The 25,184-nt window shown below is 45.7% G+C and overlaps 1 protein-coding gene across 3 annotated transcripts in view; it reads right to left on the reverse strand.

Moving 5' to 3' along the window:
• Window positions 1-25,184, reverse strand: part of SH3RF1 (SH3 domain containing ring finger 1) — a 304,090-nt gene that overhangs the window by 273,134 nt on the left and 5,772 nt on the right. For all 3 annotated transcript variants that reach the window (XM_085641813.1, XM_085641812.1, XM_085641811.1), the window contains exon 2: window positions 19,436-19,921. In XM_085641813.1, the coding sequence (XP_085497939.1) occupies window positions 19,436-19,849 (414 nt within the window). In that variant the 5' untranslated portion in view covers window positions 19,850-19,921. The remainder of the gene's footprint in view (window positions 1-19,435; window positions 19,922-25,184) is intronic.

Genomic DNA, 25,184 nt, shown 5'->3' on the forward strand with positions numbered 1-25,184 from the left:
CGAAAATCATACCAGTTCTTCGCCTGCAGGGTACTTTTCCTTTAGTAGTATCGACATTAGAAAAGAAACTAGTGACTCCCATGAATAAAAATAGATTCGTGTGTGGCTGATTTTGGCAGGCAGTGGAGTTCTCCAACTAAAGTAGTGCTTTGTCCAGTCAGTAATGCGCTGCACGGCATGAGTCAGGCCCTGTCAGAGGCACCGAGGGAGCCATGCACGCAGGGGTCAACAGGGCATCTCGGGACTCAGACACTCACACCCTCACCTTGTGTTGCTTAAAGGTGTCAGTGGAGCCCACCTCTAAGGTTTCCTCTCAGAGTAGGGCGCTAACGCTCATTAAAAGACCACAAGCACAAGTTCAGCACGAGAGATTGGTTACTGTGCGGAACAGAGACGTTTTAAGGCATGGGCAAAGTGGGCTTTGGCCCAGGCCCCTAGCCTTCATGGGGCCACTGATGGAGCCAGCTCGGTTCTGTGGAGAGTCTTGCCCTGATGGACTTGAATAATTCTTAAACAGGTGCTTTTAAATACCGTTTTCCTGTTTTTTTATGTGGGTGATGTGTGAGAATCTATTACAGACAGTTTGCAGACAATTGTGTTTATTTTTCATGCAACCTCCATTAAAAAAAAGGTTTCTTTTAGATAAAAACAGGACCTCACATATGAAAAATGGGAGGGTGTCACACAGATTATTTGCAGTAATGTTAGTGAGATGATGCTGTGTTACAATATTGAAAACAAACGTCACAATCCCTGAATATTAGCTGTAAACACATTAGGAAGCTGGACGAGTGTGTATGTGCACCATCAATGACCTGGCCAAAGAGGGTATGAAAAAGATAAAAGTGGATCATAAATTCTAAGCTATTCCAAACAGGGGCCCTCCAAAACACGTTTGGCCCAGGGCCCCCAATATCCTTGAAGATGTCCCTGGTGGGGACAGAGAGCAAGGCGCTTAACCAGTTCGCCCCTGGTTTATCATGAGCACCTCATAACACAGCTCCCCACAGCCGCGGTGCACGGCAGTGGAGACGCCTCTGGTGAGTGTGACACTGTAACAAAACACACCGCCGAAATACACCCGTATTAACAAGGTTGAATCCCAAAAAGACTTAGTCACACCAGTCAAGCACTTCAAATGATTAATATTTCATGTTAAAGACATATAAGATGTCGAGTTTGTGCGTTAGTCATTGGTGCATGATGTGGTTTAATGAGGAAGTTGCTCCAAAACATCGCCGTGGCCCAGCATTAAATTAACAAACACAGAGGACGCACATCTTTTTTCCCCGGAGCTGTATATATCGAACTTGACCCGAAGAAATAGGAGCGCTTTACATGAGCACCAGTTGTGTTACAGACAGACACATTCATTTTTTGTTAGGCACAGGGAGATTTTCCCAGAACCACAGGATGTGGAGCGTCCCTGCCGAGACTCGAACCCGGTTCCCCAGCGTGGAGGTCGACCGCTCTAGCTGTAAGGCCAACTCCTCTCCCCTATATGCATATATACCACAATAACACACTGAACCCAAGGCGGACTGCTATCCTGAAAAGGGCACTAATGGAACAACATGGTTTTTACATATTCTCCCTTCATTGAAACAAGAAAAACATGAAGGATGACACGTTAGCCATCTCCACACAAATTAGCTCTGCCAAACAACTCGCCTGTTTTTAGTTGGCAGCAAGGAATAGAGCCATGGTCATCTCAAAGGCTTTTCAAGCCTCTGGCAGTCGAAGTCTCCCATTTAATGTGCCATTTTTCGGTCTGGCTATAGCCAAGACCTTGTGTTTTACTGAATAAATAAGCTTGAAGTATCCCAACCAAGAGAACTCCCCGCCATGAGCAAGAGACCGCCTTCAACAAAAGATGTGATGGGCACCTCTGACAAACACTGCAGTGACGTAGTACATGCGCACAGAAGCCATACACATGGGGCAGCTGCAGGAACAAGGATGCTAAGAATGGTCACTCCCTGGATTATTAAATTTACTTCCGGAGCCTTCCATCGCCCCTCTGTGCCCCACTCTAGGACCAGGATACACCGAAAAACGCCTGTGCCGCTAAGAGGGGAAATCCTCACACCTCTGGAAATGGTGCCACATTAATGAAATCCGAATCTGAAGCCTGGCCTAGATGTACGGCTGCTGCCCATGCTGGGGCCTGTGCTCTGCAGGGTCTCGAGGGACAGGGCCTCTGGTAAGTGCTGCCTGTGGAAGCCAGAAACTGCATCTGCAGAGCTTAGCGGGTGCCAGAAACGGAGGAAGATAACAGACCCAAGAAAGAAGGAGAAGAAATACGAAGGGAAAAAGGAAAAGTTGCTTAAGAGAGGAGGGATGGGTAAAGAGGAAAAAAAAAGATGGGTAACAAATCAAGAGAGGAGCTAGAGGGAAAGACAGCGAACCTGAAAATAACGAAATGGGAATGGAAAAGGCCCATAGGAGAATACGGAACAGAAGAGGAAAAATGATGATGCGAAGCTAGTAAGGAAAGGAGCAGGAAACTTTAAAGACATAGGAGAACGTAGCAGAAAGATGGGGACGAAGGAGGACACGAGGAGAAGAAAATAAAGTTATTAGTAAGGGCAGCTAAGGAGCTAGGAGAGTAGAATCTAGACGGGGAGGGGAGGAAGCTAGAGAGTACCATGGGGACATTAGAGAGAGAAAGTAGCTGAATCTAGAGAATTAGAGGAAGAGAGACTAAATCGATAATATGGGAGGCTATTGAGAGACAGAAGTAGGAGCACACCTAATGGTGGAGAAACTAGAGCAAGTGGGTTGAAGTGGGAAACTAACAAAGGGAAGGCTAGTGGGAAAGAGAATAAGAAGCTAGATGAATGGGGTCAGGCATTGGGCAGAAAGAACGAAACCACAAACTAGAGAAATAGGGCAGTGAGGGCGTGTCAGAAAGAAATAGAGTTAGGGAAAGCTGGAACGAGAAGCAAAGGGAAAGTATTGACGTAAGTGGGCTTATAAGCATGGGACACCTTATAAAACAGAGAGCACAGTCCCTTGTCCCCAAGTTGTGACAGGCAAACCAGAAATGGCCTGTTCGTAATAAAGCGATGTCATAGACTGAAGGATTATGGTAGTCCCAGGCCAAATCCAGTTATGAAACTTTATGCTCACTCTTGGCTTTATCTGTAAAATTTCCCCATCTTCTGCGCAAAGAACCGTTTTTTCTACGGCTTGTGCTCCATCTATACTTCACTTGGATCATCTCTTTGTACAAAGTTTGTTAGACCTGTGTCGTGCATTGGTGTGCACAAAACAACCTCTGATCCGAAATCATTAACATGCACAAGGGACGATCATGCTCCACACTAGCCACAGAGACATGGACAAAAAAAACTATCTTTCAGTGATGTTATGGATAGCAAAAATCAATAAATAGATCTATCAATGGCCGATTACAATTCACCTAATCTGTAAATTTGCATCGTAATGATAGGTACTTTTCATAATACCACACATAAAACCTTTTTTGATTAAAGACAACTTTTATACATCCAGGCTACAGTCACTAAAAAACAGAATAACTTTACAAGGGGTGTGAAACGAAGATGGGCGAGCAGCGTTCACCTCAAATAAATCACTACAGACAACGCCAGATGCACCAGTGGGCCACTGCAGACTTGAACATAAAAGACCCACAAAACAAAAGAGGTTTTTGGTCAAGCAGTTACGGAAATTGTTTTGCATTGTTTGGAACGATCTGTGAACCAGTGAAGTGGCTTTGGGCATTGTCCCATGCTGCAATGACGTCCCGCCACCTTCCAAACCATCGGAAAATACAAGGATAATAAACTCTTGATTTATTATCGTTTTATTGTTCTCTCCGAGCCAGGGCTTGGGGGCGCAGCCAGGCTGCAGGAGGAGTGTAGGGCACTCCCTTCACAGCGCTCTACAGCCCCAGCTGCACTGCGGAGTCGGAGAGGGCAGGCACAGGCCCCCAGTCTGTGTGGGGGCGTAAATCATCAGCACTCAGGCCAATGCCGATGCTGCTTTTAGCAGCATGAAAGCAGCGTCAGGATTGGCCGCAGGGCACTCAGAGCCTGTGACTGGAGAAGCGCAGTGCGGTGAGCAGAAAAGTGTTTTTTTATGTGTGTCTCCCCACTTCCTCCTCGCCACCCAGTCAACCTGCCGGCCACTACTGTTCCAAACTCTCTTAATGACTGCACTGAAAATAAACTTTGTCAATTGTTTGTATCAGGCACTTATAGGTGCTCTTTGTCTACATTCATGGTCCGGGGATTCAACGAGCACAAAAACAGCAGAAGCAACACTTGTTTTCAAATAATATTAAACCCTTGCATTGAATGACTTGGGCAGCTCAGAACGAGAATACATTCTATTTTGAAAGGGCATTTTACAATGAAGTGTAAAAAAATCTCTGCGTGCAAAAAAGTATATTTCACACTGAAGCAAGCATCAAGGAGCACCGGGGGTTAAACCTGCTTGCGCATGCACAAATATACCTAAAAAAGCATACAGTATTGTGCTATGATATTTTAGAATATGTTCAACAATAGCCAACTCGTGCCCTGGGGAATCAGTGTTCTATGTGAAAAGGACAGAATGTGATGCTTGAGTTGTCATTTTTGGCTGTTTGAGGCCTTGGGTAGGGAGACTCCTATTTTGCACTCACACTGTGATGCAGCCATTACCAGTCTGTGGACATGTGCCACTCACAAACCTTTGATTAGCTTGACTTTAAATCTTGCACAATATTAAAAATAATTAGATGTCACACAATTGACTAAGTTGGAACTATAGACACACAGGAATTAGCTCCAGAGGCCAATTCAAGGACATCCAAGATGTATAATTACAAACATGGGAGCATGAGTAAGGTTACGTGGATATACTGAAATGACTTGGGCAAGTCAAAGTTCCCACAGCTCTCAACACCTACATACAAACTGAGATATCACTGTTTTCTTAACCATAATTCTGCAGACACTTGCACATGTAAGCTCCAAGGCCAGGTCAAGTCAAGGAGGCCGACTTCACACGCTAAAGATAGCATCCTTCTTGCTGACTAGTGTAGGAAAGTGCCCTTTTTGTATGATCACCCCCATACGTTTTTCTCCAATGCTGAGGATTTTTTACTCGGAAGAGTGCACTGGAACCTGCTAACCAGGCACAAGTGCCAGTGCTCACGTCCTAAAATATGATGCATGTGAATTGGTAACCCCAATTAGCAAGGAAATTAAGCCACTTATTAGTCCCTGTTAAGTGGTACCAGTGGTACCCAGGGCATGGGAATTAAAGGGGTTACCGGGGCCTGCAGCACTGATTGTGCCACCCTGAGTGAGCCAAGTTAAAAGATGACAGCAGTCCTGCCATTGCAGACTGAATGAGCAGTGCAAACTGCTCCAACTCGACTTTGCCCTCTCTGTGAGTGGGAAGTGCCAATCATCCCTAAGGTAGGCCTCCTGAGCCAAGAAGGCAGGGTGCAATATATTAAAAGGTGTGGACATATAAGTGCAAGCCTATATGCCCCTATAGTAGTATAGTAGAGTAGTATAGTAGGGGATACTAGAAATGCTCAAGGGGGCCACAGGATAACTTGGGCGGGCACCTCAGCTGTCAGGAGGTGTGAATGTTCCCAGGAGTCAGAAACAAGACCTGCCTGGGTAGGAGGTATCACCCCCCACCCTGACAGGATGGCTAGTAAAATGGCATATCAAGGGAGTGAGCTTCAATGCTCCCACCATCTCTAGGTTTCCTCCCAAAAGAAGAAAATGCCATAACCCTACCCCAGGCACCTTTGCAACCCAGGCGGGTGGGTCAATTAGGTAGCCAGAAGGCGTATAACCCCTGGAAGGCTAACTACACTCGTTAGGGTGAGCTAACTGTTCTGGACAGCAGAAGCAGTGGTCTGCCATTTTTTTTTAAAGTGGCATAAAAGAGTTATCTGCGTAAAGGTGTCACATGCCCCCCTCCCCCCCAAAGAACCTCAGGGACGCACTAGCCACGGTAGCTAGTAGCCCATTGCTACTAGCTCCCTCACTCCTGGACCCCCTAAATATAGGATTTAAAGGGTTTCTCTGGCACCAGAACTTCAGATTTGATCAACTTGCAACAAAAGGATAAACAAAAGACAAGAGTCTGCCACCTCAGGACCTGCACACAGAAAAGGCACAAAATACTGCAAATGTGGCAAACAACCTGTAATTGCACGACCAAGACTCATCCTGGACCAGAGACTGGTTCCAAAATAAAGAGGAGCCCCTCTGCAAGTTAAAGGCAACCAAGAACTCTCTTGGACTAGCAGAGACATTTTAGGGCATGGGCAAAGTGGGCTCTAGCCCAGGGCCCCAGCCTTTCAGGAGGGGGGGGAGGGGGCAGGTAGAGCCAGCTCTGTTCTGCTGTGATGACCTTTAATAATTCTTAGATTGTTTGAAGTGCCATTTTCCTTTAATTTATTTTTAATGTGGATGATATGTGAGAGTCTGTAACAGACATTTTGCAGAGAAATGTGTGTTAGTGTTATGCCACGTACATAAAAAAAAAGTTTCTTTTAGATCAAAACAGGAGCCTTATACATGGGTGTCACAGCGATTATTTGCAGAAATATTACTGAGCTACTGCTGTTACAAATACAATATTAAAAACACACATCACTATTCCTGAATATGAGATGTAAACACAGTTTGAATTTGGACAAGTGTGCCTGAACACGGTCAGTAAGCTGTCCAAAGAGGACATGAAAGAGCTGAAATTGGAACATAAATTCAGCTGTTCTGAACAGGAGGCCCTGAAAATCCTTAACATGTCCCTGCGGACTAGAGGTACTAAGTCCCATGCAGGCTGCAGGCAAGAACCCCACCCGGATCCAAAGGATCACTGGCCATCGAGTCCGCTGAGGAAAATCACCCAAAAGTAAATGGTCTAGTGCATTGTGGGGAACCTGACCTCCAGCAAGTTTCAGGTGACTACCGTTTTCACCCGGACTCCAGGACATCGAAGCGATCAAGGGGTGAACTTGCTGTTACCAAGACTTGGTGGCCAGCCAGATTACCACTACCTTTATTCGACGCTGTGCCTCAAGGGCACCCAGCAGCATCTTCAACCCGACGCCTTTGTGGCTCCGTTATCGAGAGTTTGCACCCCCTTCCTCACCAGCACCTTCTAAGCAGTAAAATCAGCACCCGCGGCTCCCGTCTTCAACACCAAGGATAGCCAGTACAACTCTGCACCGGGCCCTGTCAGCCAAGTAAAATTCAACTGACTGCCCGACCCTGGTCTTGGTCCCCGCCTCACCTTATCCTCCAGTGATTTCCACGTAACTCGACCTGCAAGTGACCATTTGTCACTATACATTTTTTTATTGACCGCAACATAAATGTTTTCCAGGAGTGAAATGCCCAGATTATTTTTTCTTTAAAAATCCACCATTCTGGTTATATCAGTATCAAATTGTGTTCGTTTTTGGAGCCTAAAACTATATAAAAATCTGCTTTATTTTTATAACTTGGTGTCGGATTTCTCTTGAGTCATGTCAATTACTTATCCTCGATGTTGGTATTCTGAAATGCTTAACACATGTTCCTCTAGTAAAGCCTGACAGCTTTCTGCCACACTACCAGGACTGAGCTAGGAATTTGTTAGTGTAACTCCAAGGACCTACTTGGGGTAACGTGAGATTATTGCACTGCGAAGCCTAACCAGCCTCACTACATATTAACCCACTTTCCTACAACTAGGAATTAAACATTAGAAACTAGAATATTGTTAAAAGAATTAAACTGCTATGGAAAAAGAATATGCATGTTTCTTTCACAGTTATAATGGAAATGGGCCAGTAGTTAGCAGAGGGCGCCTTTACCTGGAAGGGGAGCGGAGAGCAGGCCCCTCAGGTGTTGGTGGACCACAACGCATGCACTCAACCACCCCACCCTGTTAACATTGTAAGATTTTGGAAGGTCTGCTGTTCCATACACTCCAACGCACCAAGGACCACAATCCAAATCTCGCATCTTTTCCCCAGCTTTAGTGGGGCTTCCAGGAAGATGGCTGTGCGGTGAGATTTTCAACACACACACTTTCTTGGGAGCCATTATATTTCATAAAAGATTCAAATATTCACTGCTACAGGCAACAGCAAAACTCTAAACACCTGCTCCAAAGAGGCGACACTCAACGTGTGCCTGTTCTGAGCAGCATCAGCTGGACGATGGTGACTTTTAATCACGACACTGATGTATGGACCTATCTACAGATTGAGAGGCGTCCACAATCACCCCTGTGGGACTGGACCACATCTGAACTGCTCCGACATCTGTGACTGATGGACTTAATTATCCCTCACTCAATCAATCTACTGCAGGGGAATCCTCGAGGGATTGCCCATGCCAGATTTTCAGGATATACAAATGGAAAAATCTACATACAATGATTACAAACAAGCCTCATTTACATGTCCCTTGGATAGACTACAATTCAGGCCCAGGGCTGGCGCCGTTGGACACCGACGGTCAATTGAGTTGTTTCTTTATTGCTCTTCGGTCCTACAATTTCCTTCCTATTCTGAAAACAAAACAGAGTAAGTGAAATATGGATACACCTCGGTTTGTGGCTTAATTAAATGTACAGTTTAGTGACATTTATTACTGCGCTCTTCTCCGCGGTTTAATCAAGGATGCTAACATTTTTAGATGGTGCCTCATTTCCATCACGGTGGGACCAGTCCTTAAAATGTGTCAGTCACTTAGAGGTGCTGAAACCTGTTGGGCTAATGCAGGCCCCATATCCAATCAAAAGGTCAGATGTATGGTCAGGTGCCTGAACCTAAACTGTGAGGCTGGCCCCACAAATCCGGGACTAGCTAAGGAAGGAATCACATAAGAGGTAAGCTACACCGTACATCAAGCAGGGACTTGCTAGGAAGCTAATCTCACGGGTAATCCTGCAATGGAGAGTGAATGCCTGGAGTCCTTCTTGCTGGGCCTGCTGTTTGAATCCCCTCAAACATGGACAGTCTCTCAAGAATGGCAAGAGCAGAGAAGAATTAAAAACTCTCCTGCATGGACGCATTCTACAGTATTTCACAACTATGCAAATGCAGGTATCCTATAACAAGGAGGCTCCATCCATTCCATATGAGCCAGACGACACCAGATGTAAAGCTGTAGTGCCTGGAAGCTAAACATTTAGTGCCAGATCCTTTAATGCAGCAATGTTTGTCAGGTTTGCAAAGATCTTCATGTTAAAGTATGTTCCAGGGACCCAAATCTGGATCTGTCTGCAGGGCTCGCAATCCTGATATGTAGCAGAGGATCAGACCATGCAAAAGGCAAGAAGGCAGGTCAGTGGTTGGTGGCGCACACATGTATACCTCATGATACCGGAGCCTAACAATGTGCATTATCCAGTGGGTTCCTTTCGGCTGTTCATCCAGATTAGATCAGAAAGCAGAGTAATGACTGAAATTAATCACCTGCATGTGGCTATGAAGCTCAACATAAACCTATGGCATGAAGGAAAGAAAGCTCATGGCACTTCCGATGTATATTATGCTGAGGCGAGTTAATGACAGACATGACATCAAAGGGTCTAAGAGGTTTAGCTGCGAGGGGAAAGAATGGGTCAACTAGAATCCGGTTCACACTTACTCTTTAAAACACTCCCTGTAAGGGTACCTTATTTACAATAATGCTCTGGCTCAATACATTTTCCACTTTCCTATTATAAAAAAACCCCCAGAAAGAACAATAAACTGATTAGTGCATTTGTAATTCATCATTTCCTCAGAGGAGCGACACAGGTCCTAGCACACCCCTCCTTTCAGGGTTCACCCAGGGCCGGGGAATTTGTAGGAGGTTGTGCTCCAAACCCAGTGGCTTTCACAACATTCTGTAGCACTGTGTGTTAAGCCTCAAGCTCCCCCGTTTCCTTTATTGTTGCATTGCCCCAGCCTTCACCACCTCGTCCCTTTGAAGGCCATGCACTGCATCCCAAGAAGGAAGTGCAAGGAGAGAATTAAAGGAGGGTGAACGCGAAGGTGCTCTGCTTTGCATCATTCCAAAACTTTTTGATCTTCCTGTTTTACGCAGCACAATCTGGGAACGAAGCTGGAGCCCTGATCTAAAACACAGCCCAGGTCTTCAGAAGATCCGGGCATTAGTTACAGATTTAAGAGGAAGTGCTCAAAGCTTTCATCTTCGGCAAGCCAGGTGGTATGTCCTCCTCCCCACAGCATCCCTTCCAACGAATTTTCTAACTCTGGAAATGAAAAGTATGCGTCTTGCATCCCTAAGTGATGTCATACGTGAGAAGCGCGTCGTATTGAAGGCCTGCATAAAATGTTCGCAGAGCCTCCCGCAGCAACATGAGGCAGTCACATGGGCAGCAATCTCCTCACTGTGGTGAGGAACAACTGACAGAACAATGAAAAACAACTGCTCGACGGTCTCGCTTTATGCGCAGCTAGTGGATTAGGACCTGTGATTGGTTTTTAGAACAAGGGGCAGGTCATCAAAAAAATAAAATTCCATTTACGTATATCTTAGCCATTTTTTTTTAAATGTCCAACATTCGGCTTCGAGGAGCTTTCTTGAAGCTTCTGCGCAGGCAGGTGATGGAAAATCTCACCAGTCGCGCTTGTGCTGCCCTGATGAATGTATGGATGTCTGCAGAAGCCATTGAGTTTGATAAATGGCTTATTAAGTGCAGCCTGCATTCTGTTCCCTTAAAGGGTGTGCAAATCAATTTTCTCTATCACTCGCTCAACAGATTGATTGCAAGCTTTTGATCTCAGGCCTCCCTTCCACTTCTCGATTTCACTGGATTTGATAGGTTTCCTCAGCACACACCCTAACAACAGTGTGTTTGCAATGCTGCACTGAGGGCCTCAGGAGGCCACTGACTGCACGCACCCAATAAAGCGCTTGCCACAGATAATGCAAGACAAGCCGCCAGCGCAACGCACACCATGCAATCGAAACCAAGCAGCTGGAGCCAGGTACACACATAAGTCAGCCACCCCGGCACATATACATGACATTCTGGTGGATCCCCACAGAGACCAGGAAGACCGTCACCCAGGCCCTCGTCACCAGCCGACTGTGGACTATGGCAACGCACTCTACGCCGGAACCACCGCCAAGATCCAGAAGAGACTCCAGCGCATCCAGAACGCCTCAGCCAGACTCATCCTCGACATCCCACGACACAGCCACATCTCCGGACACCTAAGAGACCTGCACTGGCTCCCGGTCAACAAGAGAATCACCTTCCGCCTCCTTACCCACGCACACAAAGCTCTCCACGATCAAGGCCCGAGCTACCTCAACAACCGCATCAACTTCTACGCTCCCAAACGCCACCTCCGATCTGCCAGCCACGCCCTCGCCGCCGTCCCACGCATCCGCAGAGCCACTACAGGAGGAAGGTCCTTCTCCTACCTGGCCGCCAAGACCTGGAACTCCCTCCCGGCCGACCTGCGCCTGACCCAAGACCACCTCTCCTTCAGGAAGAAGCTCAAGACCTGGCTGTTCGAGCAGTAGCAGCACCCCCCCCCCCCCCCCCCAGCGCCTTGAGACCCTACGGGTAGGTAGTGCGCTCTATAAATGTCTTTGATTGATTGATTGATTGATGACAGGGAAGAATGCATTTTTCTACAACAATATAAAATGCTTCTCAACACAAAACGTGCAAAAAGGATGAAACAAATGCTAACATTCCCATCTCGGCCCATTCTTTCTGTGATCCTGAATTAGGACAGATGTCTGCGTATTGGGAATCAATGGCTACAGAGGGTCTCATGAAGGAGATGTGTTTAGGCTGCCAGAACAATCTTAGATTGTTTAAAGCATCTTCGTTAAGGTAATTTCCTCAGATACGTATGTAGCTGAGGACCAAGCTAAACTTCAAGGCATATTTGTCAAAAGGATTCTGTTCACCCCAATAAAAAGAAGATCACAGATAAAACTAACAATTAGGAGGCAGAAACTTCCAACGACTTACATAAGAATTCTGACAGAAGGCCTTATTTCTTTTATCGTTGACGGACCCCAACAAAGCATAAAACCAAAGTGACCGATTACCGCAAGTGGGACCAGATCATGGCTTAGCAATACATCCAGCTCGTGAGATTTCAGTGAGGCCTTTGAAGCTAGCCCATACTGCAGACAGGCGTAGCAGCAATTAGGTTGTAAGAAATCTTCGCCAGCAGCCTAAGAACTGCCCAATTGATAGTAGAAATGATTAAAGAGCTTAATTTGAGGAAATCAAGGTGACACATAATGTGCTACAGACCCTAGTGCACAGATCAACGCTTTTCGATGCATTCATGTCAATGTGGAAGGAGCTGGTAGCTAAAGCGTGGCCATTCACAGATGTAATGAACATCTGTCACAGAACTGACACATCGGAGGGGTTGAAAAAATGAATAACTGCAAAAAAGCAAAAGAGTGGTCTGGGATGCAGCAACCTAAACGAAATCGTCTAAGTGAAGAGCCATTTCATTATGGTATAGTCAATAAAATGAACAGTACACAATGGGTGACATATTTACGAGGACATTGGGATTTTGAAGGCCAATCAAATGGAAACATGGCATTGCTATGATTTTGTCGACATATAATACTTAAAATGTTTTTTTAAGTGCACGGGCCCAAAGTTATATTACTGGAGTGTGCTGCCAAAAGCTAGGGATGTCCAATGCGAAGGCTCTTTTTGAGCTCCAGCTTATACAGTGTCTTTATCTCAATCTTGCATGATGATTTTCTTCCTGCTTTCTTCCTCTGCTACAGATTTCCTATCATTCAGTCGCTTCTGAACGTTAACTCTTTCTCCGAGTCAAAGTCTAGTGGTAAACAATAAGGACCAGAGCTAAAAAATGAGAGCCGGTCCCTCTACCTACACCTACGGACACAAATTAAGCACTGTTAGTACATAAAAGAGGATGGGGGTAGGTGCACTGGATTACTGCCAGCAGAAATGGAAGATAGGTTTACTGCGCTACACCCGACAATGTCAGTAATGTCTCACCGTAACAGCCACACCTGGGACAAGATGCCAAATGTCTGGCAGGATATAGACAGAAGGCAGACAAACCAGAACAGGCAAACAAAATGGTACATGGTTTAGCCCACTAGTACATGGGGAAAAGCCTTACAAATGTAAACAGGGAATAGGAGGGATTGCAATAGAGCCTGTCACACTTCCTCACGAATCAAACCGAGCACGTGAGCATTCAGAGGAACAGCACTAGAGCGACGGGTGACCATCAAGCAAAGAGGCTCATATGTTTTATACACTGCTATTAGTAAGGCGTCACTAGCATTCATAAAATATACCTCAAAAAAGGATGGAAGACCCTACCAGAAGATGCTGAACAGAGAACATCACTGAAGAACGATGCTACAGAGAAGGTGAGGGGAAATGAGCAAACAACATAAGGAGTGGGTTTCAAGAGCAGGGAGGATGTGATAGTGATGACTGAAAATTAGTCAATGGCATGCAAGAAGCTTACACATTGACAACTGCTCAAAACATTGACAGAGGCTGATAAACAATGTGACGTCACATGCAGAGCCAGATTGGCCGTAGCGGGCACCGGGCGTTTCCCCAGTGGGCCGCCAGGGTGGGGGCTGGTTTTGGACCCCAGGGGCCGTTTTTGTTACCGGGGGTCGGCAATCTCGGCCCACTGTAACAAAATCGGCCGAAACCGGCCCTAGCAAACAGCTCGGCTGCACCCCCCCTCCCTTCCAGGGGGGTCCAGCGGAGCAGTTTGCCAGGGCCGGCTTTGGTTCCCAGTCCGGCCCTGGTCACATGTCATCTATCTAGTACTTATAAGATATTGGGACTAAATCTTTGTGAAGACTTGGAATCTGCTCACAGAAGCAAAATGTGTGTTCTTTGGCAGCAGCTTTTGATGTCACACAGCTATACCTTAATTTGCAGCACAATCGTATTAGAACAAAGTCTGCCATTCTTTTTGGGGGGGGAGGGGGGGGGGGGTCGGAACTGAAAACAAATGCAATTTTCTGCTGATTTGCATTGGCTCAAATGTAAGTTTTATTTCTTTATTTCTGTTGTGTTATGTAGCGCTAAACAGGCAACTCTGATCACTTCACAGCAATTTACTACAATTAAGCATAAGGCTACCAAGTACAATTGGATGAGAGAAAATGCTTACAGTGTACAGTTCATGCCAGTTGTGACGCTGGGCTAGTAGTTGTTGGTAAGTGTTAGGTTAATATTGTGCATAGGGTGCTTGGACCACTGGTCAGGCTGTGTGAGATACGATATAGTCTAAAGTGCTTAGAAGCATCTTAGTGAGCATGGGAAACAGTGAAGTCTTAAACTTAGCCCAAAAGAATAAGTGGTGCTTCGTTTCCCACAGAGCTTAAAGTAGAGAGCTCTACTAAGCAGTCTTTGCCACTAAGTGTGGCTCCTCGGCCCCCAAAGGATGGCACTGAGTTACTAGTTAAATTAAGGAAGTTAGTAGACTTTGTACACTTATGCACATCAACCAGCGGCTGATGAATAGGTGCCAGGATCAGAGAGCTTGAGAATGTCCTCTTTGTTCCACCGGCCAACACTGCTGTCTGTATTCTTTGCACCATGCAGGTAGCCTAGTCAGACAAGCCACAGTCAGGGCGGGAGGAGCTAAACTTGCCAAGAAGGCTATTTAAGGACGTATATAAAGAAGGGCGTGCCAATTCTGCATATGATGGCCTTAAGTTAGTTACCCTTCGAACATAACCAGTTGGTTTGTGTCTAGCTGAGGCGACTACGCTCTCTCTATCCACCAGAAACTGATTTGTAGATCAGCACAGGGGTCCAGTAAGTAAACCAAATAGGAGTCGACCTAAACCAAGAGACGGGCACATCTTGCTGCAAAGCATGAGGATACTTTGTGGTAGCAGTGACTTTAAAAAGCAGTGGCAAAGTTGATCTGCTGAAACTACGCAACACACGCACGCTGCCTAAAGACACAAATTCAAGAGGGGTGTCTTGATTCTGCCAGATCAGGCCATGTTTTAAAAATAATCTGAATGATTCTGATCGAGACGCGTAGGGATCGATGAGTCTCACCGAAACTGGTGAACTACAGCTTCCTGCCCCGGCTGCGTCCAGCATTGTGGCTTCCTACAAACAGTAGGGGTTTAAAGTAGCAGGCGTGAGTCACCGACAGTCTCAGAGGAAATTAAAACTGCAGACGATTTACTGAAAAGGCACAAAAGTGATTTGTTGGGGGTGGTGGGGGGCGCTTAAAACGGGAGCTGCTGTCTCCGGACACAATGCATTCCTTCCGCAGGTAATTTCACAGTGTCATCCAGAAGACGAAGGCAATTGCTCCACGTAGCCAGCAGCTATGTCTGCGCCGGCTTCATTAAAGGCGCACCTGAAATCTCGAAGTAAAATCTAATCTGGCCCGCAGGCAGGATCAGAAGATAACGCAGGACTTTCTGCTTTATTTCGATAAATCAATCCCCTCTGCTAAGCAAGCTCTTTCGCTCTGGTTTTTCAAGTCTTAAACGGTTTTTAAAAGGCATACGGAGGGCTACGTTTGTTTGCTTTCGGCATGTACTCAGGGCGTTGATATTGGGCACCCGGTGACCCGGAAGAGGTCCGGGTGCATCGCCACATCTCAGAATACATTTTCCGGTGTCGTCAGGGGCTCCGTTAGTACGGGCGAACCTGCACTCTAAATAAAGGCGGCCTTGAGGGTACTGTCCTACAGTCATAAGAAGGGGACGGGTGAGTAGCAGCGTTCACTGGGACCCACTCAAGACTGGGGCCTATGGGTGCACAGCAAAGCAGAAACCGCCCCATCACGTCTGCTGAGGAAAGATGGACATCCAGTGAAGGGAAAACAACTTAGTCGCACATCTCAAAGCATTTCAACAAAAAACGTTGTACAGGGAGATACATGGAGATGGGGCGGGATACAAGCACTGTTCAAGTAAAAAAAAAAATATTTTTTTTTAAAAGCCTACGGCCCCATTCTCAGTGCTGAAATGCCTGAAGGATATGTACGCATTTTATCAGTAGGCGTTTGTACCATATTACGCGTTGTTTCCCCCAGTGCAATGGGGAATAACGCGTGCAACTATTTTTTGTCCAATTTTGAGCACCAACTCACCAGTAATGCACAGCTATGAAACCGGAAGAATTGGGGTTGCAAAATGCAAGTACTCGGAGAATTTGGATCAGTTAAAGTAATAAGTGTGATATGCAAAACTGGGTGCAAATAGTATGTGCACCTGATTCTACATTGTCTTGTGCAGAGCTCAAAAAAATGTTCAGACCCAAAACCCTTTCTGAAAAAATAAAAAGGAGAAAAAAAAGTTGTTTACAAGATATCAATCAAGAGAATTCTTAAACATGGGTAATGGGTTGAATGCCAAAAAACAGGCGTTGAAAGCCAAATGGCGAAGTTTACTAATGTCAAAACAACACCACACTGGTTGAAATTTCTTAAGGGTAGCTCACTATGTACGCGGGTTGTGTCAACAGCGCTGTAAAGTGCTCTGAATTCCGCAGGAAGACACAGACACTCAAGGAACCCATAAAGGAATAATATTATCATTACCATACATACGATAACAAACCATTGAACAAAATTAAGATGATTTATTGTAAATATGTAAACTGGAGATTTAGCTGTGGTTACAGCACAACTGCACAGATTCATATATCAGTACTGTAACAGATCTGTGGTGTGGAGTCTACTTGATAACAAGAACTGGACGTGGGTTTCGCGAATGCCATGGGACCTATAAGAAATAATTGCAGGTAGACAATTACAATTCCACCGCAAAAACAGTCTCCAGCCAAAAGCATTCTGAACCCCAAGCCTGGTAGTATAAATATTCACTCTGCGCAGTATGCACAACAAAGTATTCAACGGTATTTGTTGGCATAGTGTTTACTTACAGCGTCTAGTCACCACAGTAACAATACAATACCTGCCTCCCGTGACTCGCGCACAGCCTTCCGGAACAATGGCAGTGTGACGCGGGCAGATCTATCAGCCACAAAAAACAGGCAGACTGAAGGATTAACGCGGGTCCAGCTAATGAATTGTCTTGATGCTAAAGGTAAGCGGGGCAGTGAAATCTAACACAGCTGAAGCTGCATCACCACCCAAACCGGACAAAAGCGGACTTCATTCATTCACAACCTCCATAGTCTTTTAATCCAACCCCCCGCTGACATTTTCTATATTAATAGCAGCACTGTACAAGTTACTAACAAAGTCCTTCGCACATGAAAGAAGAAAAAAGGTTTATAATTCTAAAAAAGAATTTTCTGTCTAGGAAGGTACTCCACAGCAAGAAAGTTGGTCTTTATTTACAACGCCGATTTATTTTTATAACACTTCTAGTTATAAATATCTCATCTTGTTCATGTGTGTACGGATTTTTAGCTGAAATGATGATTGCACTGCAATCCCGATATCTTCATATAGTATTTGGTCGCACACATAATAAAATGTAAGCATTGAATCCAATTGATAATTCTACACAAACAAACAAATCAATGTATTTCTACCGTTTCAAGGATGAGTGGTACGTTGAAAGCAGCTTAGACTCAGTGAACACATACACAGATAATCAGCTTGAGACTTTGACACCAACTGCGCTACATTATGTTTCTGGCCACCATAAAATGATGTACTGTAGTAATCACGTAGCCTAGTCAATCTACTCTGACCCAAACAGCACTGCTCCTAAAACTCCCATAGCTCACCCCTCCCCAAGAGAAGTTTACAGTACAACTCTACCCACTACTCCTGTTCTGTATTCATGCTTTCCCGTTTCCCTCTTGTGCTAAAAGTCAACACCTACACTCACAGTACACACGCTTGCTTACCTCCTTATTTACTGTCGTGGTCTAGCACAAGTCAGGGGTGTGGTGGGGTTTGCGGGGGGCAGTAACTGCCAACAGCAGTGCTCCAAACCCACCAAACGGCGGCAAGAACAGCACCATGTACTGATGCGGCAGGTTGGCCTCATCAACTTGACTATGCCCTTACAGGACAAGGCCTTTCATGCACGTTAAAAATAAGGGACGCAGATTGCACCATGTCTGCCATCTACAAATTAGCCAATTGTGAAAGCATACTGTCCAATCTTCTATTTCTGATAGAGGACTGACATCCATGGGCTCGATTTATTCTTAAAAGAGCGTGGAAAGCAGTGTAAATACCAACCGCGTTGTGCTTTTTGTCCCAGTGGAAAATACATTGTGTCATCCAAGTGCTTCAGGACCATTTTCTACAACCTGTTTTGGTCTCTTACGCCGCCTCACCTCCCTCCTGTCTATGAATTATGAGTTTAACTCCAACTTAATCAAACTAGTCTAGTTAATCTTAGATGTTACCACTCCATCTCAGTGAGAACCACCCTCACCCAGGCGCTCAGCCCGTCTAGTCATACCAAGGTCTTCGGTCACTCAATTTCCAACCAAATTCTGCTTTTTGTCAGCCAATGCTTATCCTCTTCAGGTTTCATAAAGTGTGGCCTGGTTCCCAGGAATGGCATTTTTGTGTGTCCCCCTCCCAGCCCCTTGTCAGAAATCACCAGACAGAGGTGGTGAGAAACTGAAAAGGGTTCTAGATTTCAGTTTGTCATGCTGCACTCCCTTAATCTAACTCGATGTTCATGAGTGTTTTAAAGTGACTTGAACAACAAAGGTCCCATTGGAGGGACAGTATTGAGAGTAGGGGACTCGGATTTTGGACCGCATGGTCTATTAACTAACAAGAAGAAACCAGAATACTACAGAGCAGAAACCTCAGAGATTCCTTTCATATACAGCGGTATTCGTCCAGATGCGGAACAACGTTATTACTAACCTCAAACAAAGGAAAACAGGACTATGATGTAAATTTGTGTTCACCACAACTACTGGCACATCCTAAGTGTGCCACTAAAACTAATAGCACAGCAACCCAACAACCCTAGCCCCACTCAATCAACAATCACAGTGATCTGCTAGGTCACCACTGTGCACATAATACTGCAGCCGCATGAAGCACCAGATCACAACAAGCAGCTAAAAAGGTCCACGATTTCATCTTTGCTGAGATGGAAACTGTTTAATTAACTTGTGAGGCACATTTTGCAAAGTCAAGAAAAGCAAAATGAAACCCATGTGGGCAGCGGGCAGCTGAGACACAGGCGTTCAATTAGAAAGCGGTTTGCTCACATGTGTTAATGGAGTGCCAACAGCTTGAGCACACGGACAGTAGCAGCACAACAAAACATCAGGGAAAGGGAGCAAAAAAGGCACTGCATGATAAAAGAGCATATGCCCTAGAACGGTAGGCCGCCCACACCCTATAAAACCCTGGAAACAATATCCTCCCCCACTTTAAAATCGCCTGCTTGTACCTCAAAACATGCAAATAGGCTTTACTGGGTACTTATACCTCAAAATATGCAAATTAACTCTACTAGGTACATACCCTGACGGGAGGACTCCATGCTTGCACTCTTGGCTGTCCTCCTTGAGGACACTGGAGATCTTTTCCGCCACAGCTTGCTGCGGTACCACCAAGGGTCCTTAGTGAGTTGGTGCCATTACCTCCGTTGCCAGCCTTCCTCGGCCTCTGCTTGATGCCGTCCAGCAGCCGGACCAGCAGGATGTTGCTGGGAAGATCATCCACGCCACAATCAACTAAGGTTCTGCACTCAGGGCAGCGTAGCTCATTGCGCGAGCTCACGATGCCCAGCAAGCATCGCTTGCAAAATGTGTGCTGGCAGGGCAGGACTTTGGCGGCTGCGTCGAGGCGCTCCAGGCAAACTGGGCACTCCAAGAGATCCAACAACGCGGACTCGTCCATCTTCCTCTCGAGGGAGTTTTGCGCAGAAATAAGCATTTGTGAACAATCGCAGCAGTTCTTATTGGATGAAAGTGATCAGGTTATGTCCATGCCTCATTGGCTTTGGTGCTAAGTGTCAGAAAACAAAGGAAAAAGGAGACGATTAGCAATTCTTGCATTTCAAACTTGTTGGTGCCACTATCATTGAGTTTTATTGTCAAAAACATTTACCAAACATCAATAGCTGATTTCATATCTACATAACCAATATATGTGTCTCACATTAACTCTTATATCCTATTGCCCAAAAGACGCCTGATATAAGGGACAAACAGTGGCTGGAACATGCCTAACCAAGGCTGTATACTTCAGCAATATTCGCCTTTACTAATTTTTAAAATAATCATTTCGAAGCTAGAGGAAGGCTGGAATGTTCTTCTTATCAGACAGTAATGTACAACATTCCTATAGCAGTGCAACCAAGTAATAAAAACATTGCAAACTAGAATGATGACGTGCACTGCCACGCTTTTGTACTCAAGCTGGATCGTCAGTTTATTAGGAGAAACGAAACGAAAAAGTGTCTTGCTTTCAGAAGCGAACGGGCATTAGGAAACCAGGTCAACGCCCAGTTATTTCTCCACCAGAGTAATGAACGTTAGTGCTTCTGGGTCAACATTTTCTTCTGCGAAGTTGTCACTATTCCCTAGAGGACATTCCAGTGGTAGATATGCAATGTACACATTTCCAGGAGCTGACGCACATTCTGAAATAGAAGACAGACTTCAAACTGTGACATGATCCTCGAGATCTGGGCACAAAGGCACCCCTGCCGTACTAACGGCAATGCAGTGATATACAATTCTCTGTTAGCATACACAACAAAAAGGCCGGTGGCACTCCTTGCTGTTCTACATTTCTGTTCTCTATCAACTCGTGCTCCTTTGCGTAGTTGTCTGACCATCCAGCACAAGACGAGGAGTCCAGGGTGGATGTATGGAGTCCGGATGACAGAGGCCCACTCCTGGTCCCAGATGCAGAAGGCGGGAGATTGTGTCCTTCTTCTTTTGCAAGCCACTGTGATTTAGGGCGACCAGGGCCCAGATTACATGTGCCAAGTTCTGAAGGTTAAATAGCTTTGCCAGTCTAATGTACAACTTTACCCATGTACGGTTTGTAAAACCTCACCCCAACGAAGACCGAAGAGTCAAGCTGCACCTCACATAGTAAAGTAGCAACCCCTTCAGTGGTGCTATAGATATGAGCGTCCACTGCACATCATGGGCCACTACAGCACTGCCACCATAAACTGCAAAGGGAACCCAAGGTACTCCCAAACATTTGGTAGAGTGCAAGTGCATCTCCATGGACTTTAAAGCAGATCCTTTGATGTAGAGCGACAAACCTAATGATATCTTTGGTAAGGAGTCAACAATTGACCATATGTTAAGCATGTGAACAAAGTAGCAGAATGCATGGTACACAATCAAATTAGAGTATATTGTCCCTTCTTTTCAGAGGCAGAAAGTGACGTAGACAGACATGGCCTCTACTGTGCGATATGATGATCTTTATCACCACGACACCACTGTTTACTATTTGATACAAGTAATATTTCTTAGCGATGAGGGTTGGCATGGTGCAATTTCTTAAGTGTGCTGCTGATGGCCTTCAACTACTACCTTTGTAATCAGAGCCTGTTCTAATTTGAAGATGACAATTATGGTGCTTTGCAAGAGTCTGCCATGGGTCATCAACAAAACGGCATTCTAAATGTATGCATTTGTTGCCATTGAAAGTGCAAATGTTCGTTTATGGAGTTTTTTTTTAGTGCTCCATCATGGCAAAAGAGCAGCCCTAGCACAGCGTATATAGCACTGATCCTGGAATTACAAGGATCCTCTATAGGCGCACCCTATACCAGTGGCAGATTCTGGAGACCTTCCCTACTTGCACATCAAAACATATGGCACCCTGTCTTTTAGGCCAAACGGTGAGCAATTGGCTGATCCAAGGGCATGATATTTAAGGTCTTTCCTTTGTTACTAGTCTTCCATGGTATCAATGCTTGAGGTTAGGCCTCAACGGCGTGCCTTATCAGCTACTAGAAGAGCATTTTCTCTGACAAGCGCTGAAGTCTTCCTTGGACCTTTTATGGGAAAACTCACTGAAATATTTACAGATCCATTCACTCCGAGACAGGATCATATCACGAGAAGGGCAAAACTGCTAATGTACTTGTCTATATTTAAAGGACACATTTACCAGAATACGAGACATACATTTTGCAGATAATGAAACAGGTCCTTGGTAAAAATAAGTCATGTTGAATCATGTGATTTAGGAACTGGCCGTGAAAATATTAGGTTTTTGCTAACTTTGAATTCAATTTTACATTCTCTAAGAGGAAGCGTAATGTTCAATGACCTCAACCAGACCACATACATCATCCAGATAAGACACTAAAGTTTCTGTTCGACCCACAGCTTCTGGGCGACCTCCAGCTCTCACTCGGGTCGGGAAGTGGTCAGGAAAAGCCTGAAGGAGGGGTTAACATTCTCCATGCATGATAAAAAGCCTAATCTATACAAAGGTCAAGCACAGAGGCAGTGGATTTTTGAAAAACCATTTACATGACCCTTCCCAAATAGAAACTGCCTAAAGAGTGCATAAAACGTGCAACGGTGGTAATTGTGCTTCGCAGACAGACTGCTCCGATTTAAAGGACAAAATAAAGTACTCTCTAAGAACAGGAGATCAATGTACCTAAACGGGTGGAGCAAAATTAATGCAAATGGAACTGGCTAACACGTAAAATGAAAAAAACAAAATGATACAATATTTTGGACCTCCTTTAGACCCTGTTGCAGGCTTAATAAGCACTGGCAAAGCCAATAGGTCTCCCGAAAGGGAGACCTATTGGTTTTCCTAGTGTTTTCTTAGCCATAACGCATGGCAGCGCAGCCTCTGTCCAACATGGGTGAAAGTAAAGAAAATTAAAAGAATTATGATGCAATCAATGCTGGCCTGGTCATTGGGTTTTTGTTTTTACCTTTCAGCCATGTTGTACAGCAGCTGTTGTGCAACATGCCTTGAAGTTATTTTTTTAAAAGCACTATGATGCAGCAACGCCCATCCTCACAGCGTTTTTATTGTAACCTTCAGCCATGTTGCACAGCAGCAGCTGCACAAAATGGCTGAAACAAAAAGCGCTATGACTTGGGCAGTGTTTTTTTTTTTTTTTTACCGCTGGCTGGAGGAAAAGGGGGCAACAGAGAAGGAGGGAGTGCATGGGGGTGCAAACATGGAAAAACAAGGAGGGGTCAGAGGGGGGGAGAAAAAATGGTACCTGAATCTCAAGGCAACAGCAGACGGCCACTAATTAAGTCGAGTCAATCTGTGCTTGGTTCATGCTACAGAAAACGAAGAGGAAGTGATGCTATGCCAGCGCTGGCCATTTAGAAGTCACCAAAGAAGAGTGACAAAGAAGTGAACGAATGGTAAGCAATGGGCGGGCTGCATGCCCCAAGTACACAATAATCTCACAAGCGAGAGCACACGAGGAAGCAGTGCATGTGCTGTCGCAGACAATGCCTAAAAACGGGACCTAGTCTTTATTGCACCTGATTTTAGGGCTGTGCATATTGATTGCAAGGCTAGCACACAAAGCTCTATCGCAAATTGATTTTACGATTAAACTTTGCTGTCGGTGAAACGGACCGCAAAAACAATGCAAACATTCTAGAAAATAGACCTAAAATCATTTAAATATATTCTGGCCTATTTTGTCCTGTTTACTGGTGCAAAACAAACAGAGAAAATGTGTTATTGCACCACGCAGTTTATGCGATCGATTCAGTATTAAACTTAAAACGAGCACATAACAGTCCACTAAAAATTGGATACATTAGCAGGTACACACTGTTTCTGCATCTGTGGCAGTTTTGAACAGTACCTCATACGCACTGTTGCCTCTTACACCACCTGCGTGCCTGATACATTTTGAAGATAGTAGTAAATGAACAAGAACAAGGCAGACATTCAAGACAAAAGCTTTTTTCAATAGCTGGGCTTTACCAAATGCATGCTTACTCTAAACTGAATTGCCTTTGTGATATTTCAATGTTCACACAGAATAAATACTAAGTCACAACTGGCCCATGCTTCTGAAGCACTGTCTGCGCTTTATGAGGCTGGCATTAGAATCTGGAGCGGTTGCCCTTGGTGTTTTTACTAAGGAAAGTAGCCATCGTGCCCTCGCTGACATGAAAAAAGAACAAGCACCTTATAAAGTATTGAGTCCACATGGAGATTTACTCAGACTGCAAAGCAAAATACGTGCAGTTCCATACATATTCATGGCAGCAACTGCATCTAAGTGCCAAATGCCTCTGTTACAGGCTCCATAAGCCACAGCTGCACCATGAGAGCCGGCAGGCAGCAGTGGGCGCAACTGAGAGCCGGCAAGCAGCAGTGGGTGCAACTTAAGAGTCGGAAGGCAGCAGTGGGCGCAACTTAAGAGTCGGCAGGCAGCAGTGGGCGCAACTGAGAGCCGACAGGCAGCAGTGGGCTCAACTGAGAGCCGTCAGGCAGCAGTGGGCACAACTGAGAGCCGTCAGGCAGCAGTGGGCACAACTGAGAGCCGGCAGGCGACAGTGGACGCACCGGAGAGCCAGCAGGCAGCAGTGGGTCCACCCTTGAGCCGGCAGACAGCAGTGGGTGCACCCGAGAGCCGGCAGAGAGCAGCGGGTACACACGAGAGCTGGCAGACAGCAACGGGTACACCCGAGAGCCGACAGATAGCAGCGGGTACACACGAGAGCTGGCAGACAGCAACGGGTACACCCGAGAGCCGACAGATAGCAGTGGGTGCACCAGAGAGCTGGCAGGGAGCAATGGGTGCACCAGAGAGCCGGCAGGGAGCAATGGGTGCACCAGAGAGCCGGCAGGGAGCAATGGGTGCATCAGAGAGCCGGCAGGGAGCAATGGGTGCATCAGAGAGCCGGCAGGGAGCAATGGGTGCATCAGAGAGCCGGCAGGGAGCAATGGGTGCATCAGAGAGCCGGCAGGGAGCAATGGGTGCATCAGAGAGCCGGCAGGGAGCAATGGGTGCACCGGAAAGACATCAAGCAGCAGTGGGTGCACCTGAGAGCCAGTAGGCAACAGTGGGCGCACTAAACTCCCTATTGCCTTGGTCAGTGATGCATCAAGGGTGCCATCGGTCTTAATGTAAGTAAAGAAAATGGCCCATCTCCTTGTCAGATAGTGGAAGACCACCATATCTGGGGTTCAGACTAGGACCCCCCCAACAGCCATAGTGCCACTAGGTAGGCTCTCCGGGGTCACCACTAAATTCGGCATATACAACATACGTTCTTTCCTGTATCGGTAG

This window comes from Triturus cristatus, chromosome 2_2 (assembly GCF_964204655.1).
Source record: "Triturus cristatus chromosome 2_2, aTriCri1.1, whole genome shotgun sequence".
NCBI lineage: Eukaryota > Metazoa > Chordata > Amphibia > Caudata > Salamandridae > Triturus > Triturus cristatus.